This window comes from Panicum virgatum, chromosome 9K (genome assembly GCF_016808335.1).
Source record: "Panicum virgatum strain AP13 chromosome 9K, P.virgatum_v5, whole genome shotgun sequence".
Classification (NCBI taxonomy): domain Eukaryota; kingdom Viridiplantae; phylum Streptophyta; class Magnoliopsida; order Poales; family Poaceae; genus Panicum; species Panicum virgatum.
Window position 1 is genome coordinate 60,273,953 of NC_053144.1, and position 19,770 is coordinate 60,293,722.

Consider the following 19,770-nt stretch of genomic DNA (forward strand, 5'->3'; position numbering starts at 1 on the left):
TGTGTGCTTGGCAGCTCTGGAAACATAGACATGATGTTGTCTTTCGAGGCCAAAACTCGTCCCTCCTTCGTCTCCTGCTCAGCTGCAAGGAAGAAGCTCGCATATGGAGCTGTAGATTGCCGCGACAGGACAAGCTCGTCGCAGAGGCCTGATGTAATATTTTTTCTTTCAATATGTAAACCCCCTATATACATCAGTATTTTCCCTATGTAACAATTGTTGAACCCTCCGAGATTTATTGAGTCTGCAAGTCAATATATTAGTGGGGATCCTCTCCCCCCGTTATCCCTCAAAAAAAAAGGCCGCAAATAATTCGCGCCCTTTTTCTTGCAAGTGCAGGGTCTCTGTTCTTTTTCTCCCCCACTAATCTCCCATAGAGCAAGGGAACCAACCGAGTCGTCCCGGTCCGGTTGCTCGCATCAGCTGATGAGCGATGAGCTTCGTGGTCGTGGGGCGTGGGCGGCTGGCTGGTTCGTGGTGGACTCGTGGAGCTGGGCCACGGGCCCTTTCCCGCGTGACACCAACCCAACACCATCACCACCCGGGAGAGTTGGGGGGCGGCCGGGCCGGTGCGCCAGCCCAGCCCCCCTGTGTCTCACGACGGGCGGCCGGTGACGCGGACCAGCCGGCCAATCCCCGTGCCCACCGCGCCCGTCGGTGTCGATCGTTTATAGGGCGCGCGGGGGCCCCGGCGTGACGAGCGCGCGCAGCGATCGGGGAGGATGGATGGCGATGGCCTTGGAGAGGAGGTTTTGCGTCTGCGCGCGGCCCACAGCGCGGGGATGGGTACCGGGTACACTGCGGCGGCGGCGTGGGTCGCCTGTCTGGTAATGGTCCACGACCTAGTGTCTCTTCACATCCTAACAATATTTTTAAATTGTTTAGAAAAAAGTCTTTTTACAACATACAATTATTACGTTGGTTCGATTTTCAATCTTAATGTACAAAACTAGAAATATTTCAACCTTCACCTATCAAAACTGTTTGATTTTCACCCTTATCCGGTTTTCGAGGTGGTTTTTCCTTTTTTCTCTCTCTCTCCAACTTTAATAGCAAAGGAAAAATAGTTAAATGAGTCTAAAAATTATGAAAGTTTTTAGAGAGGTTGAGTAGATGATAGGGAACCTATTTTAACTATTATTTTTAGTTGTAACTCAAAATATTTTGAATTATAAATATTTGAATATGGGTAAAATTTAAAATTTATTGAATTTTTAGTGTATCAAAAAATGCTCCAAAATTTACCAAATTTGAGACCTGAGGTTCATTTTGAACGTAGTTTATCATGTTAATTTCATTTCACTCATGTTACGCGGAAAGTTTTCAAAATCTGGTGCAAATTTGGCCTTTATGAACAAACTTACAATATTGCTATGGAACATTAGTCAAATAAAATTAACATGGTAAACTAAATTTAAAATGAAACTTAGGTTTAAACTTTTATTAATTTTGGATGACTTTTTTATACTCTAAAAATTCAATAAATTTTAAATTTTACCCATATTCAAATATTTATAATTCAAAATATTTTGAGTTACAACTAAAAATAATAGTTAAAATAGGTTCCCTATCACCTACTCAGCCTTTCTAAAAAATTTCATAATTTTAAGACTCATTGAACTATTTTTCCCTTGCTATTAACGTTGGAGAGAGAGAAAAGAAGGAAAAACCGCCTTGGAAAGCGGAGAAGGGTGAAAATCAAACAGTTTTGATAGTTGGAGGTTGAAAGATTTCTATTTTTGTATATTAAGGTTGAAAATCGAACCAACACAATAGTTGAACGTTGTAATTTTTTTCCAATTTTTTAATTCAAAATTATATAAAATTAAAGCCTGACTTTTTTAACGTCCGGCCCTTAAATTTTTCTAATTCAAAATATTGGGCTCTATCTCCATCTCGCGGTCTCGCTCGCGTCGAAAGGTCTCGGCCTCTCGGGGTCCCGGGCTCCCGGCTGGGCTAATAATTTCAGGGTGTGGGGGGCAAGAGCATGGGCTCCGTCGGGCAGTTAACAGACTGGCATCAGGTTGGATGCATGGAGGGGGCTGGACGGCAGGTTAGGAGGCGCGCGCGTCGCCTCCTCTCGGCGCTCGTCCCGGTGCTGGAGATAAAGGCCGGCCGGCGGCGGGGGGCACACCAGCAACGCGGCAGATGATAACGTCCCTGCCCTGGAGGAAATAGTATAGGCTGTATAGCTGGCGCCTGGCCAACTTGTGCCTGCTCTACGCATGGCACAGGAGCCGCACAGGTCTCCTGCGTTTCAAATTGGGTCGGCCTTGTATATATAGATAAATAAATATAATAAAATGGAGCCAATCATTTCTCATGTGTGGTATACTAAGGGGTGGTAATAAGTCATGACTCTAGTGGTGTCCAACAAGATCCTTAAATATTTTAGCTAAAAATTATATAAAATTAGAGCTCGGCCGTTTTAGAGTCCGGCTTTTAAATTTTCTAGTTCAAAATTTTAGACCTTTCACCACCCATAGTTGTACTGCTACTGGTACGAGACCGCCAAGGACAGACTCGGGTTCAGGTGCTGGTCCCACTTCTCAGCCTCTCTGAAGGCTCCGCTTTCGTAGAGGAAAGGAACTCGCAATTGAACTGTAACGCTTGGGTACACACCCGAGCAGACCCAAATTTTGAACATCCACCCACAATTTGCATGTCATACGATATAGATGTCGATGACGATGACCGAGACACAGACAGCCGGAATGTTCGTTTTTTGGCGGGCTCTCGTGTGTAGATTTTGACGAGGCAAGTTTAACGTATCATCAACCGGTCAACCTGTATGGGCTTTCGAGGCTTTCGCATTTGCAATGCAGGCATGCAACTGCCACCAGCAGCCAGCTGCTAGCCTCTAATGATCGATGTCAGCATCTAGTGAAAACGATGACAAACCATGTACACATACCAGCATTACATACATTGAAAGGTGAAGCAAGAAACAGTAATGAGATGGGGCATTCAACATTCACTTTAGTAGGGTTCTTTTCCAACAGAATCTTCTACTTTTCCAGTAAAATTTTCGACCTCATGGGTACATCAATCCAATATCACTCTAGGTAGTAATATGGGCATTTCGCTAATAATTATCCGTTCTGTTGATCTGTTCACTGACTACACTAGAGCCTCCAAGGCATATTTGAAACTTACAGCCTGCAGAACAACATTGCAGGGCTGCCAGCTCGGATCAAGCGGCAGTGGCACCAAGGATCGCTACAGGATGTTCTTTGATGGCAGACACCAATAGCATTCCTCTTAATTGCGCTTCACTGGCCTCTGCACATAAGACTTGTTTGGATCTTCAGTCTTAAGTTTTGGGGGTTTGATTTCGCCTTTCCGTCCCTGTAGAAATGAGTTAGTCAGTTACAAAATCATGTATAAGATAAAACTTTTCACATGCACTTTCTAACCTTCTTTCCTGTCTTCATGAAATCCCTCCAGCTAGAGACCTACAAACCAAAAAACCATTGGTATTAGGCAGTTGGTACATATGAGCAAAGATAGCTGTAACTGTATTCCGATGACGGAATGGAATCACAAACTTCAGCAACAATGTTTCAAAATCACTGTAACTCGAGCACGAATGCAGCTATGAATTTATGGTCATTCTAAAATGCACTAAGGCTAGACTACGAGTACTAAAGAAGTGCCCCAATCCTTGCACTATGCAGTGTTCCCTTGGGTTTGATGAGATTTCATCACAAATATCGTACCAATGACAAGAAGGATATTATCACCTCATGCAACGAAGAGTTGGAGTCGCAGTAGTATTTCAGCGGAAAACAAGAGCTCAAATAATCCAGGGACTAAAAGTACCGCTTGAGATAGTACCAACTACTTTGCAAAATATCTACCTGCCCACTACAATAATGCATTGTGATTCTCCCAGACTCCCACTTTACAGCTTTTTTCATACATGTTTCAGTGCATCGACCACGTTTCATAAAGAAATGTGAATGGTAATAGCTAACAGAGTGAAATTTTTACACAGAATAGCCTGCAAACATACCCGCTGATCTCTCGTCTCCTCCCACTTCTCTTCATGCTCTCTCTTCCTCTTCCACATCTCTTTTGTTTCCTCCTCATCCTTCTTAAGTCTTCCTTCTTCCTCTGATATCTGTGCAGTGCACATGATATAACTCATCTGAGAACTCAGTTTCTCAAATGATGGTATTTGGGGGGTCGCGGTGGGAGAACAATCTACTTACCCTCATTTGCATTTTTCTCCTACGCCACTCTTTTTCCGTCAAAATTTCACGCACTTTAATTATTAGCTGCTGCTGAAATTCATCCGATCGTTCGAACTGCTCTTCATATTTTCCCTGCACATATATAAGCAAATCATTAGGGGGTTCTAAATTGCTGAGGATGCATGAAATTCAATAAGATATTCCAAGGATCTTGCAGAAGCCAAAAATTATCACAGCATTCTGTTAACACTGAACCATTCAGATGACGTATGCAAAATGAAACATGTGATTTGCAGCAGTGTGCATTGCTGCGAGATAGCAAATGAAGCTTTTCAGATACATAATTTTTTTTTCCATTATGGAAAGATGTTTTTTCTTTCTCAAATTTGTAGTCCAATCAAAAGTTTGTGATGACTTCTACAGCATGTCCACGTCATTGTATTAGCGCATGGAATCATCCCTAAGTGATCAAAATGCAGCACATATCTGCGCAGTCATTCCATAAGTTTCAGTAAGAAGAGGCCATTTAGATGGTGCACAAAGCAGCCAGTACTTTCAGGGTATTTTGTCCCATGTGGTATAAGACAATCAACAAGGTTAAAATTCACAGCGTCCAGCACAAAATGGAAACACAGCACGATAGCCAGGCCAGCAACTGATGGATGCTGCGAGACGGATGGTTCCTTATAATTGTTCTAACCAGAGAATTAAACCTAACTGGGCCATTAAAGTTTATTCTAAGCAGTTCTCACAATGCACTTCCATCAAAAAACACCACCAAGAAGTCATAAAAGATCTTGATGCTTGAAGTCCACATCACCTTCCATAAGATTGTCTTACCTCATCTACAAGGGATTTTATCTTGGATGCACTGTCTTTCTTCAGCTCCTTTTTTCTCTTTGCCCTCAACTCTTCTGTATTTTTCAACACAAAAGAACAAGAATTTTTTTTCAGTCCGTGTCTGCTTTATTTCAATTGGCTAAATCATTGTAAAAATAATATGATAAAAAAGGTAACATCACACCTTTTGCAGCAGTAACTTGGTCGAGAATGTATCCTCTTTCCTGTGGATCAAGCAGGAGTTGCTGTGCTTTTGCCAGAGCTGTACCATCAAGTGAATATATCAACAAGCAAGGAAAAGAGAAGCAAGGTGGTGGTTTTAAGATGGTGATTAGTTTGAGCACAATGTTGTTTTCACTTTTAGTGGCGCAATGGCAGAGCTAACTACAGAAGTCAAAATCTCCCAAAAAGAGATACTGAAACAGTAAAATCGATAAGACAAGAATTGCAGTAGCACTTTACTGGCTCATTACTGTACCTGCAAAAGCTTCTTGTGCCTGCGGATGCTTGCATTTATCAGGATGGACCAACAATGACAACTGCAGTCAGCACAAGAAAAAAAAAGATATTAGTTGTTCACCAAAAAAATAAAAAAATAGATCAAATGAAAATCTCTCAAAATATCAAATTCATGTCTTGTTACCTTCCTATATTGCTTCTTCACCTCATCTGGAGCTGAATCAAAAGACAACTTAAGATGCTCAAAGGGGTTTAACTTGAAGCAACCAAGTATCCTGAGAAATTAGATTGTGTCAAGAAAAGGCAATATTACAATTGAAAAGAAACAATCAACTAGAGTGACATTTCTACTTATTCATTTCTTTCACATGGAAACATTTCTTATTTTCCATATACATGCCATCTTGAACTTCTAGTATCTTTGTTGTAAAGAAATGCTATTGTCCAATGTCACCTTACATCACTGTATAAGTTCAAGGATATATATAACTTCCCTGACCATACCGCTTCTTCAATAGTTAAGTTAATTTTTGGCAAAATAGTCAAAATCGTCCCTCAATTATGGGTCTCGGCTAAATTTGGTCCCTGAACTATAAAAATGTTCAATTTAATCCTTGAACTATCCTAACTAGCCCAACTTCATCCTTAAATGTGACACGGCACGCCACGTAGGCTACTCCAGTCACCGCTCAGTCAATTTGGGGTATGAAATGTCCTTTTTACCCTGCATCCATAGAGCAGACTTAACACAGGCAGCTTCCAGTCCGCATCGAACCGCTCCCTCCTCATGCCATTGATGACCTGCGCTACCTAGGAGGGGCGACAACCTATCTAGGGAGGGAGCGGTTGGCTCGATGTGGGCTGGAAGCTGCTCGTGTTAATCTGCTCTATGGATGGAGGGTAAACAGTATATTTTCACGCCCCAAGCTGACTGGGCGGTGACTGGAGGAGCCTATGTGGCGTGCCACGTCAGATTCAAGGATGAAATTGGGCCGGTTAGGATAGTTCAGGGACTAAATTGAATGTTTTCATAGTTTAGGGACCAAATTGAGTCGAGCCCCATAGTTTAGGGATGATTTTGGCTATTTTGCCTTAATTTTTCATAAACAGGGGCAGTCTAGGCATGAAAGAGCGTTAAACAAGGATTGCGAGCATCATATGGGAAGACTATGCAAGTCTATGGTGGCAATTCACATAAAATTAGCAAAATTGACGCTACCATTATCTTGAAGATGCGAATCCCCAACTGATGGGCAATTGGTGAGTTCAACTTCAAAATGGAAAATTAGCTAAGTCATGTAACTGCAGGGTCTAGCTCCTAACAACCAAATTCAGAACAACTCCAATGCTCTACCCACAATACCGAGGACCGCTCCAACACTGCAAATTTTTGTCTATAAGCTAAGGCTGCATCAGGAAATAATCCTAGTCCCATGGCGCAATCATCGCATAAGTCGAAGGAGCAAATTTTCGGAGACCACTGATTGCCACGACAAGAAACATAAAATTTCAGGTGCAGTTGACAACGAAAAGCAACAGAACCTAAGTGCCTCGCAGAGTACGTATACAACTACAGCAGAACCTAGGGTTCACTCGCGCTGAAGGGATTCCCCAAATCTCAGCGAAACCTAGCACCCAACCGATTGCTACATATACTAGTCTGCACACCAGGGACCAAGACCGGGAAACGAATGGGATCTGAAGCTACATAACGCGCAACAGTGATTCGCAATGAAATGAACCCGCCGTAGGGGCGATGAGGAAGGGAGGGGGGAAAGGACCTGAGCACTTCGTTGTCGCGCTCGGTCTCGCTGACCTCCGCAAGGAAGCTCTTGAGGAGCTGGTCCTCGTCGGCCTCCGACGACCCCATGGCGTTGGTAGAGGGGACGAGCCGAGGTGGGGAAGACGCGCTCGGGGGTCGCGGCGGGGCTCGGCTCGGCTCGAGTTCGGGGGAGGACGACGAGGGAGACGACAGCGTGTTTGCTTGCGTCACGCGGGGAGGGATGGGACGGAAGACGGGATGGAGTCGGTGGCAAAACGGACGGTTCAGATTTGCTCTGCTGCTCCGAAGGTTCCAGGCCCCTCTGCGAAGGCATGGTGGGCCGGGTATCGTGCGGCCCACCATAGAAGCCGCCAAAGCAAGCTGAATACATTGGGCCTTTGTATGGCCCATACACTCTCGGACTCTCCTGGCCCTGGGAGTAGCAATCAGACCGAATCGTAACCGCACGCTTCCGAGGCAACGGTTCGGATGACGCCATGCCCGGACGGTGAATGAAATACCGTCCAGGGTGGTCGTTATCATGAAACACCGTCCACCCCCCGTCCCGACCGCTGCTTGCTCCGTGGCTCCTCGCCGGCGCCCGCGGCGTTCCGGTTCGCCTTCCGCCGCCGCGCTCGGCGCCATCAGATGAGGCATTCGCGTCCGCGGTCACCTTCCCCTCAAATCTCCGGCGCCTACATCTCGAGTTCTACACCCGCGTCGCGCGCCGCCATTTTTATCCGCTCCTCCCTCGCGCGCGGCCAGCTAGCCCATCGAGCTGGGATTGGGAACACCGCGGCCCGTGGCATCGCCCGCCCCACGTTCTTGATCCCGGTGGGCATCTCCGCATCCGACGCCGACGCAGCTTGGGTTGCTTGAGATCGTTTTCGTTCAGCGGAGGGCGGCGCGCGCTCTCGGCAGTGAGCTGGTGACAACCGCGTCCATGGCCTCTGACACCTCCCTTTCCAATCGTTTGCCTGCACTGCACGCACGCGAAAGTGACAGACAGGATGGGTGCACTGCAGGTCTGCAGCATTGTCAGTGCCTGACATTGTCGTGAGAATGTTCAAGTGTTGCTACTCTTCAGTCTTCACCCAGCACTCTTTTGTATAATCTCATATGAAAATCGTAGCTTCCATGGAGACCATAGCCATAGCCACGATAACCATCCTCAAGCCTGCCAAGATCGTGGCGCGGCAGCAGCGCCAGCAACAAGGTGCCGAGCATCTCGCTGCGTAGGCGTAGCTTGCAGCAGGGACTAGCCAAGAAGGAAGGACTGGCTGTGTCGTCATCCCCTGCCGCGGCGGCGGCAATGGCGTCGTCGGCCCGGGAACCTGAGCGAGCGAGCTTAGCACCGCCGCCACCGCGCCATGCGTGCCTTTATGCAGTACCGAGCCAACATGAATACTGTTAGCAGGGTGGCCCCTAGATCCGCCGTCACCATCGTCGGTGCACGACTCACGAGGTGTGCCCTCGCGGCCTCGCCCAGAGTCGCTCGCCGTTGGCGACGAGCAGCGCAGGAACCCGGCCATGGCTACGGGCCTCAGCGAACGGAAGGCTGAGTTCCGGTAATTGGGCCTCCAGTTGGCCCAGAAACCAGTCATACACGAAGTCCTCAGATAAAATCTCTACCGTTCCATCCGGATCTGACGAAGCCTCTGGCCTGGACGGTATCTCAAATACCGACCCCGGTGGACGGTAGATGAAATACCGTCCATCCCATTTACCGTCCATCCCTGGCGTGGATGCCGCTGGACTCCTTGCCGGCGCGCTCGCCATGATTGAGGCAGCCGTCGCGCTCGCCTCACCGGCGACCACATCGCCACGTAGAGGCGATCCTTGTTCATCGCTGTTCCTCTCAGCATCTTGGATCACCGTCGCGGCGCCATCCTCACCGGACTGGACCCTCTCACACTTCCGGTTCCGGCGGCATCCAGAGCGCACAGCGGTCGGCCGGCGGGCCAGCACCATCCTCGCGGGCACGCGGCCATTTTGTTTGCCGGACCCAGAGGTGCAGCGTTGACTGCAAAGTTACCTATCCTCGCCTTTGTCCAATTGTCCTCTCCGCCGCGCGCTTTACGCTCGCCTCCGCGGCCGGCTGCGAACGGGGTGAGCCCCGGCATTCGTGCAAAGTTTCAGCGAGCCTATATTTGTGAATGCGAGCATCAAAAATATGAGCATAGTGGTCGATGACCAGTTTTGTGATAGTATTACAGTATCAGGACTAGGAGCAGCAAGTTTGTCAATTTAACTTTTATTGAAGTCTTTGTACAGTCAGGCAAGTTTGTCAATTTAAGTTCAAGCATCAATTGGGTTCTCATTGACCTGACTGCTATTGTTATCGATTCATATACAAAATGGTCACTTCAGACTTGAGAAAACTCTGAACATGAAGCAATCATTTGTAGTCATGTGAATTTGCATTATCGGAGTACAGTATCTCAGGCATCATATAAGCTCTGTCAGAGCAGAAAGCAAGAACATGCCAAATGCCATGATCTAGCTAGGCACCTTGCCACAAAGGAAGAACCGCTGAACCCGCAAACGAAATGGAAAAAGAAAGAAAGAACCTCCGATTGAAAGAGATGCAGAAAACTCACGCCACTCTGAGCTGAAGTTTTAGCACAAATCTACTTTCCAAGCAGAAGAAAATTAAAGAAGGAGAACCGATTGTTGAGATGCTGCTGAACCTTGAAGCTGGACAGTACTCTGAACACGAAGCTATCGTTTGTAGGGAGGGAATTTGGTCTCTTCAGGCAAGGTTCGGTCTGTCATGCATCCAATCAGGTCTGTTGTCAGGCATCCCACAGAGCGAATCGTGTTGCTGCGGCAGGGAGTAGAACGCGCGAACATCGTCGCGCCGCAGAAACTTCACTGCTGAATCGCGAAATGCCCAACTCCCCACGCCTTGAGTTTTGAAATTTCGAATCCTCTTTCACCTCGGTTTCGCGCGGCGGCAACATGTTGCAATCGCATGAATTGTAAAGGGCGTAGCACTCGACGCCGGAGGACACTGAAACCGGATCGCCCGTAACCAAATCTTGGTCTACTCTGTGATTCTGTCCACTAGTAACGAAGGAACAAATAATAGCATTATTACAGCAGCTTGCAACCTCTGCCACTTCACCCCACCAAATCAATCCTACCAATCTGTATACACAGATACATACACCACACATGCTTCACGCACCCACGGTGGTCCAGCGGGCCACGACCTTGGCTTAAAATCATCCAGCGCATGCCGCCTCGCCGCGCCGCCACGGACGGCCGCCGGGCGCGCACGCGGGCTTTGGGCATGTTTAGATATTTTGCAAAAAAAAATTTGCGATGAAATCTTACTAATTTGAAGTATTAAATGAAGTCTATTTATAAAACTTTTTGCACAGATGGGTTGTAAATCACGAGACGAATCTAATTATGCTAATTAATCCATGATTAAGCAATAATTAGCGGATGGTTACTGTAGCATTACTGTTGCAAATCATGACTTAAGTCGGCTCATTAGATTCGTCTCGCGATTTACAGCCCATCCACGTAAAAAGTTTTGTAAATAGACTTCATTTAGTACTTCATGTATGTATCGAAATATTCGATGCGATGTTTTTTTTTTTTGCGTTTACAGGGTTTATAAGTGGGAACTGGCCTTTACTGCTCCGCCTGCAACCACGGCCTGCTCCGCGAGCCTTGCCGGGCCGGGACGGCGGCGGCTACTGCCTACTGCCCGTCGTCGCGCTTGTGCAGGATCTTCCCGGCGAGCACGGCCGTCTCGATGACCCCGCGTATGATGGACGCCGTCTGGCCGACGTCGCACTCGTTCCCCGGGAACGTCGGACCCGCCGGGCTCATCCGGTCCAGGCAGCTCAGCAGGTTCTCGTTGCACCGCGTGTTCAGGTAGTCATCTGCGGCACAAACAAAAGGAAAAACAAAAGGTCAGCCGCGAGATAAGTCAACGACAAAAGGTGAGCTCGCACAAAGGAGAGCAGAGCAGAGCAGACGGCGAGGCGATGCGACACATGTTCGCCGGAGCCACCACTCGCCTACCGGAGTGCGGTCGCATCGAGTGAGGGGGAGATACGGGGGGCGACGCAATCATGCGCACCGACGCGTGCTAGCTAGTAGCTAGCGATGCCACCCTGCCGCTCCGGGAAGGACGCGACGGGCCACTGGCCAGCGCGCGGCACGCTTGTGTTGCCCACGCCACCGCGCGCGCGCGCGTGCCGGTTGGCCGCGACGCGCCGACGCTCACGGCAGGAACGCGCGCGCCCGAGCAGCAGCAAGCAGCGCGTGACGGGGGCACGCCGCGCGCGCGCTCGCCCGCCCAGTTTAATCCTATCTGGTGGCCTTGTACTGGTTGCAGATCGTGATCTGATCGCGTTAGGTGGCGTGTCAGCTCGCGAGCACCTGTCGTGCCGCGGACGGCGAAGCGGGACCTAACCGTTGTTCCGTCTGGTGCGCCCGCCGCCGCCAAGGACCTGGCGAAGCAAATCCTCTTCTCTTCTTTTTCTTTCGTATTCTGTCGTCTCCTGCTCTGCGCTTTCGGTTTCAGAAAAGTACTCCGGCCAAGTTTATAATATCACGTTTCAGACATCATGTTTAGTTCGAATTTGTAGTCTGAAAACGTCATTATAAAATCGACTGGAGGTAGCAAGGGGAGGAGATGAATCTGCAGAGTTGGCAGAGCCTACTGTTGTGGGTGTCGACGCAGTGGTCGTGGACCATGCAGCAGGCGTCGAGGGCGTCGCAGGGCTTCTCGCCGGGGCAGCCGCTGTACAGGATCCCGCAGTACTTGCCGTACCTCAGCAGCGGCGGGACTTCCATTTTCAGGGACCGGGGTGGACAAGGAAAAAAAAGCAATCAGTACTCCTTTTGCGGTTTTGCCGGTGGGTACCCGACTGAAATGCTGAAAAGCAGCCGGCTTCAGCTAGGCTTTGCCCGCCAGAAAAAATCGCAGCTTCTCTGAAACTTCAGGGTTGTGAATTGTGACTTCCTTACCTGCGCAGAACGAGGATTCGCATGTCCGGCTACATCCCTGGCTACCCTGGGGAAAGCAAACGCGTCCATGGCGGACGACGGAACCGATCAGCTGCAAAAGAAAAAGAAATCCCGCATACAAAAATTCAGACTTGGTTCCCTCCCCTGTCGTCTTACCGCTGGTGGCGTCCCGAGCAGGTCGCCGATCTTGAGCGCCCGTGACGCCGTCGCCAGGAGCAGCAGCAGGAGGAGCAGCGGCGGCCACCGCGAGAACGCGCGCACGGATGCCATCATCCTCGTGGTGTTCCTTTGCGTTGGCGTGTCTCGGCGTGTGTGTGGTGTGTGCGGGAGAGTGCTGGATAGGCCGCGGAGCGCGAAATGCCTCGTCTCTTTCAGGCGGGCGCCGGCCGGCTGGGCTATTTATAACCTTGGGAATTTTTTTTTTGAGACGGTTGGAGTTTGGACAGGGCGAGCAAGCAGAGCATGAGCATGAGCGTGTGCTTGGTGGAGAACTGGAGATGGATTGGGGGGGGGAGCTGCTGCTGCTGTTCCACCATGTGCTATGGAAGCTTCGGTCTCATTCATGTGCCCTACCGGGACAGGATCACAGGAACATGGTGGCATGGTGATCCTGAAGCTAGCGAGCAAAACTACAGCAGCACGTTAACAGCACCTGAAAAAAAAGTAGTGCTGCTCATACTACGCCATGGTACCATACTGCAAAAAATTATCCCTGAGCTAAATTTTGTGGCTGTTAATGGCGAGTTGGTGGCGTCGCGCCGCGGATCTCGCACTGAAGCACGCTGATGAGCCATGACAGTTGACGGGGGGCATCTCTAGCTTGCAGTTGCAGTTCACGAGTTGCCATCAGAGGAGGGGCACCGGCTGGCTGGCTGCACAAGTGGCTGCTGAAGGTTTGTAGCCCTCTGACCTACGTCTCTGTTTTTGTATCATGACGATGGCATGCACGCTCACATCAGATCAGAGATTTCGACCTGAATAAAGATTATCTTTTCAGCTCCTGCTTTCATGTGTGTAAAGACTAAAGACTATTATTGACTCACCAAACAACGGATAGGATATATGAGATTTGACCACATGCGTGCCGGTCCATGTCTTTGCAGCACCAAATCCCTGCTTAATTACTCAGATGTTATACAAGCCAGATCAAACTGAAGCGGGTTAAGCGTCCTGCTGAATCGAAGAGATGACCACGCAACCATAGAGCTTAGCCCCAACCTCTGCGCATTGTCTAATTTTGGTTTCTTGGGTACTCTAGAACGACTGGAACACTGCACCCAATTCATTATGTGCACGGGAGATGAAGCTAGTTTGCGAACTTAGTTGAGCTGTTCAGGTGAAGAACTGGAGACGCGTCGACCCGGTATCGTGCGAATCCGGTTTCGTGTTTAGTAGCAAATTGTTGGGTGGTGATTAGACAACAACTGGACACGCATCAGGCTCGGGGGGGGGGGGGGGGGCAGCCTCTCATTTGTGGCAATTCTGTAACATGGGAGGAGTACTAGCTTCAGAACCGTCAGGGAGCACGTATGCTATTGGTGGCTGCCGGCAAGGAGGCAACAACTGAACAGCATCATGTCTGCAACTGAGAGAATAGAAGCACCGAGCACGCACGCACGCACGCACACTATATAGATTAGCACTTGCAATATGCAAAGAGGGGTCATGCTATGGATACTGGTTTTTGTTGATTTTATCTCAATACTTCATCTGTCTCAACATTTTTTTGGCTACAGATATACTAGGAAATTTGGCGCGCTAACGCCGCGCCTGCAGGTAACGTGCGTATGTGCTGGTATGATCTGTGGGATACGTTGGTGAGGCTGACCATGGGAGGTGGACGAAGGTTTTAAGCAGTTAAGAATGATGCGTTGAGGCCTGGGTATGCTACATGTAGGCCACTGCCTAAATTAGGTCCATATTGTATGAATTGTTAATGTGAGTAATTAAACAAAGGGGCAAAACTGCTACCGTAAGAAGGAAGGAAATTAAGAAGACAATTAAGACACCACAAAATGTGATGCCAGCTAGTAAGCATTGCGAAGACAATTAAACTGACAATTAAGACAATTAAGATTACTTCGAAATGTACAACTATAGTAAGTCTATAAGTATAAACAAAGTTAAGATAATTAAGAAGAGAGAAGGAAGACGAAGTAAATACAAACTGGCATCGTTTTATAAGATCTTCCAGATTCTAGAATGCGTTTGGAAGTAAGCTGTGACGCAGCCGTCGTACTACGGACAACATAGCATTGAAAAGGCTAACTGTGAAGCAGAGGAAGTATGATTGCAATTGCTGAAGACCTGCATACACAATTGATGGTATAAAAGTAAACTGTCAAATATTTAGAGAAATAATGGTGTTGTTAGCTATGACTTCTAAAAGTTTGATAGAGGTAAGAGGCATTACATAGGACTATAGGAGTATGCCAGGCATTTCAGTGAATTCGGTGTGGCATGTAAGTCCTACAATGAGGAAATCAGCAAACAATAGGATAATATTTGGACTCTACATTTGCATCATTCATCGAGGACCTAAATAGTTCAAAGAGCATGTCAGGTCTCTGAACATTCATGGCTTGCCCTGTGAAATAGAGAATGCAATGGGTGCTTTAGAAGGTCATAATGATGAACCATAAGATGACCAAGAAAAAAAAATGCTTCATCAGCCATAATGAAGTCAAGGTATCATGTGTGTTGTGTGGGAGCATCTGTCACTAATATAGTGAGAGGCTTGTAGATGATGCTGTTGAGAGAATAAAGAAAAACAGCAATGTTTAGGCCAACTCCCAATACTTATTTTCCCTTTTTTATTAAGACCTTTCTATTGCTGTCACATAAATAGAAGACAACAACAAATTATTGACCTAAAATGGAGTCAGTGGCTTAGTTGCAAGTTGCACGTTTTTCCCCCTAAATTTCAGAAAAAATAAGAGACAATGCCACCTTGTCTCATTTTTGCCAAATACTTCCCATGATGAGTAGGATTTTTCTTCTTTCAAAATTAGCAGGAAACCTCCCAGAAATTGGAGGGTTACTCCAAGACTAACCATAAAACAGATCACATGTAAGAGACAAACAGATATATTGTATCTGGAAGAGATTTGCTATCTATCAAATTAGAAAGAAAAAAATAGTGAAACCATTAAACATATCGGCTAATCTCTGTAGAAACTCAAAGGGAAGCACTGCCTCCACCACAGCTGTATCTCAAATAGCTTCTCATCTACCAAGGCAATAACAACATATACTGAAAGAAGGAGCAACAATTTTTTTTCTTGAACTGACATTTCCTCGGATACCTTATGTGCAAGCAGCAGTAGCACAACAACAAGCATTAAAAAGTCACCTGGGCATAGTGACCAAAGTCGGCGGCCGGCAAGAACAGAGCAGGAAGAGGGGAAGGTTCCAGTTGGCCCTCCAGGAGGTCCTTCTGAATTCTGATGCCGCTGGCCCCTCCATCTCCTTTATCTGGCTGGTGACCCATGGGCCATGGTATTGAGTGGGCGATCCAATTTAGTGTGCAGGTCACCCCTGCACAACAACAACGTGTCCGCTTCATCCAGCAGGAGAAGCCGTATCACCCCGCACACGGCGAACAGAACGGCGCTTAGAGTGGAAGCGGGAGGCTCGCTGTAACAGGTATAGGAGGAGAGGTGCGAGGGCCGGGAGGCTCGCCGCAACAGCTGTAGGAGGATAGTGAGGGAGAACGACGCGGCAAGATGGATGCGGTGGTGCAAACGACGACGAAGCAGAGCCCACAATGGCGACGGTTGCTCACACAGGAGATGAGGGAGGAGAGAAAAGCAGCGATGTGGTTAGGCACGGCACCACCGGCCCTGCGCCGCTCGGGGATCCCGACATGGTCACCGCAGTGGAGGCTGGCGACGGCGCGGAAGATCGGGGGCGGAGCGGCCGGGGCAGCGATTTGGAGAGAAGAAGGCGCAAGAGGAACCAGGTGGAGCCGATTTTTTCTGCGCACAAGCGCGGGGGAAGCAAAGGAAAGGAGGGAGAAGTGCTGCTGCTGCGGAGGACGGAAGAGGAGGCTCGATTTCTTCCGACGAAGCCCACAGGCAGCGCCAACTGCTTCTCACCGCGTCAAGCGCATGCAGCAAGAAGGCAGGTGTCAGGCCTCCATGAACACGTCGCGGCACGCGTCAGGTCATGATCACGCAGAAGCAAGGTTCGGAGCAGCCGATCTCGCGTAAGAGGCACGCGGTCCTCCACCCGAGCCGCGGAACATCGGCAAAAACAACGGCCAGGAGTTAATGTTAAAAGGTCGAAATAACGTGCAGACATGGACGACGCAGGGGTCACCGGCTCAGTTAACGAAGCCAACTCAAAGCAAGAGCGGTGCACATCATGTATGTGTCCGTTGAGCCACTCGACAGCGCAGAGGCCTCCATTTGGTTCAGCGATGTAAGTTTACATACTAAATTGAGGGGATGCAAGTTTCATGCACGCAATGTGCGCTCGCTTTCGTTCTTTCTATCATGCTATGAATAGAAGAATTGACCACCTGGGATATTGGACTATCCACACAACACTTGCACAGTTGCACTCATTCGTTCTACGGGGGCTGAATTCATCCTTGTTTATAGGCTGGGGCCTTGCACATTACGTGTTGAAACTTTGAAGAGAAACAATGAGCGATTCTGTTTCGAGCATGCGTGTGCCGTCACATGCATGAGCGGGAGGGGGAAAAATGGTTGGTGCAAATTCAAACAAGCACTACTACAAAAAAATAATTTACCGTGGCTTTTTTAAAACACCTCCGAGGCGGGCAGGAACATCAACCGTCTCGGTTAATGGTCTCGATTAATCGAGTCGGTCATTTCTTATTAACCGAAGTGGTTAAAAAACCACATCGTAAAACAGATTAACCGAGGTGGTCATGATTAAAATGACCGTCTCGGTTAATAGTCCTATTTTTGGATACGGGCACTTTATAAAGGTTCTCCTCGATTAACAGATCAAGTCCAGACGAGGCCCATATGAGCCCAGTTAGGGTTAACAGACCAACCCTAACTCTCCCTCCCCTCCCGAACCCCCACACCATGAGGTAGCATGGAGGTATAAAATATTTGTAAAGCATAGATGAGTTGTAGCAATGGCATCAACTGCTTTTGAGCTTTTCAGATGGCTGAGATATATGGACCTTGTGGAAGGAGAGAAATAGAAGAGTGTCTGGAAGGAAAAGCGCCGAGCCAAGATTTGTGTTGCAACTCATCCAAGAAGGAAATGCATCTGCGGTTGAGGGCTTCCGGAGCCCCCATTGTATCTTACTAGTTTCTTATGTTAATTGTTCTTAGAGTTGCATGTTTAAGATTCATTTGTGATTTATGTAATCAGTAATGAACAACTATGTAAGGCTTCTGAACTCTCTTCTCTCACTTAAATTGACATGGCAGTGTTCCTGCCCTAGTTTTTTTAAAAAAAAAGATATACGACATGTTATGATGGTAATAGCAGAGAATGGGACTTTGTCATATTTGATTGTAATTTTTATTGGTTTTCAATCTTTATCTTTACCTATTTCTAAAGCAAGGGTTGTTTCCTTAGTCCGTCAATCGGAGTTCTAATCGGAATCCGGTGATCGTTTGCTAAGGGTTCGAGACCGTTTAGAATTAGCGTTTGGCGAGTCAAATAGTAGAAAACTCCTCGACCGACACGTACTACGCTAATCAATATATATTTATAATTTTATATGACTTCCCGTAACAACGCACATACATATTAGCTATTTTTCATTAAAACATTCAAAACTCAGCTATTAGACGCTCCAGGGGGTCTTTTGCAAAAAGAAAAAAATATACCACGGGCACGGAGTGTCTAGAGGACAGCGGCTTGATCGTCGATGGTTAAATCTATTGTTCAGTCGATCAAGGGATCTCTTTCGCCGAAAATTTTTGCATACTTCGATTACGCAATAGCTCCTGAATTCGGACATCACGTCATCACCTCAGTATATAAACATAAATGATAAATCCAGGTGGTCCATGCACAGGACTGCAAGAGGCGCAGTGTTCTACATCAGGCCGACGAAAGCATCCTCTGGGTCTGGGCACGCAGGGATGCGTCATGCAACGTCCGAAACAGTGCAGCGCAGACAGTGCAGTCTTGGGTTCCAGAAACCAGAAAACCGAGCCGAAACGGCCATAGAAGCGCATCATGAGACAATTCAGCTACATTTATTCTTCCCTTCTATGAGCACCGTCTCCCTGGCCTCTCTCCACGACTGCATATTTATGGGTCACCAATTCACTACCTGTGGAGTCCATCCAACCATTGCCTTTTGCCTCCTTCCCTTTTGGCAGAGGACGCTAGTTGCTCCCAGTGCAACCAAGGGTCCGTGGGGCCCACCAAAAGGCTTAAAGGGAGGCAAAAAAATGATATGCTTTTCTCACGAACACGAAATCATATGCACAGAAAAGATATGTTTCTGTGGGTATGTATAATTGGTCAGGGTCAAGTTGATACTAATTAATCATTCCAATGTGGTTCTTGCTAATATATGCATGATAGCTATGCATGTTAGCTAGGTACTAATAGCTACGAGTAGTTAATTATACCAGCGCCAACTTGCTCATGGTTTGTTCCTTCCAAAAAAAAAAAAAAACTTGCTCATGGCTTGGACTTGTCACTTCACATTTTTCCAAAAAAATTTTGCGAGCATGCATATTTCCAATGCGAGTTATGTGTAGGCGAGAGCAAAAGCTCAAAGTTTTAGGGTTTAGGATTTTTAGAGTATGTGCATGGCACGTTCTAAGAGAAAACAGTGCACAGTCTATAAGAAAAGGCTATACGTACAATAATTTGATCCATAAAGGAAAAAAAGGGAAGATGAACAAAACCTCGAGGGAAAAGAAAATAATGTAAGACAAACTTAAAGTGGAGGAAAAAAAGCACATGATAGCACACTGTCATGATGCTTTCTTTCTGTCATTTGGTTCATGGATACACATATAAAAAGCACAGCTAACAGACATACGTGTAAAACTTATACCTTCTCTTATCCAAAATATAAATCATTTGTGTATCTCCATCAAAATTCCATAGCTTTGACCATCTCAATAGCTAACCAATAATTATTTTGGTAAAATAATGTTAGGTTTATGTATTATAGACTCATCATGAGAATACTTTCATAATGTGCAACCCATTTTACTTGAGATAGTACATTTTTGTAAAAATTATTCGTCGAAATGTCGACTTGTAGATCATGTCAATGTTCTATATGACTCGTGTATTTTGGATAAGGGGGAGTAAGCAACACTAAGACTAATAAACAAAAAATCTTGTACCTAGATATCTCTCTAACAAACACATGTTCTAACATCTTAATTAGGTCCTAAATGGAATGTGGCAATTTTCTCCAATTCATTTGAGAATTAATGGCGAAATTTCTATATGCATTATAGGCTCTTAGAGTCATGCTATTTTACTTCAAGTTATGATGCCATTATTTTTAGACTCAACTGAATTAAGAATGATGCACCTTGAAGTCATGTAATCATC

At 47.0% G+C, this 19,770-nt stretch overlaps 2 protein-coding genes across 2 annotated transcripts; both read right to left on the bottom strand.

Annotated features, from left to right (window-relative positions):
- Window positions 1-2,936: 2,936 nt before the first annotated feature.
- On the bottom strand, window positions 2,937-7,505 carry LOC120652943 (dnaJ homolog subfamily C member 8-like). Its single transcript, XM_039930907.1, has 9 exons — window positions 7,277-7,505; window positions 5,680-5,770; window positions 5,515-5,575; window positions 5,221-5,298; window positions 5,037-5,110; window positions 4,215-4,328; window positions 4,016-4,123; window positions 3,417-3,455; window positions 2,937-3,348 (listed from the first exon to the last, which is right to left on the bottom strand). The coding sequence occupies exons 1-9, from the start codon at window positions 7,363-7,365 to the stop codon at window positions 3,262-3,264; spliced, it is 741 nt and encodes a 246-aa protein (XP_039786841.1). The 5' UTR covers window positions 7,366-7,505; the 3' UTR covers window positions 2,937-3,261.
- Window positions 7,506-10,807: 3,302 nt separating this feature from the next.
- LOC120652944 (probable phospholipase A2 homolog 2) lies at window positions 10,808-12,632 on the bottom strand. Its single transcript, XM_039930908.1, has 4 exons — window positions 12,406-12,632; window positions 12,250-12,295; window positions 11,943-12,068; window positions 10,808-11,156 (listed from the first exon to the last, which is right to left on the bottom strand). The coding sequence occupies exons 1-4, from the start codon at window positions 12,520-12,522 to the stop codon at window positions 10,972-10,974; spliced, it is 474 nt and encodes a 157-aa protein (XP_039786842.1). The 5' UTR covers window positions 12,523-12,632; the 3' UTR covers window positions 10,808-10,971.
- Window positions 12,633-19,770: the final 7,138 nt, after the last annotated feature.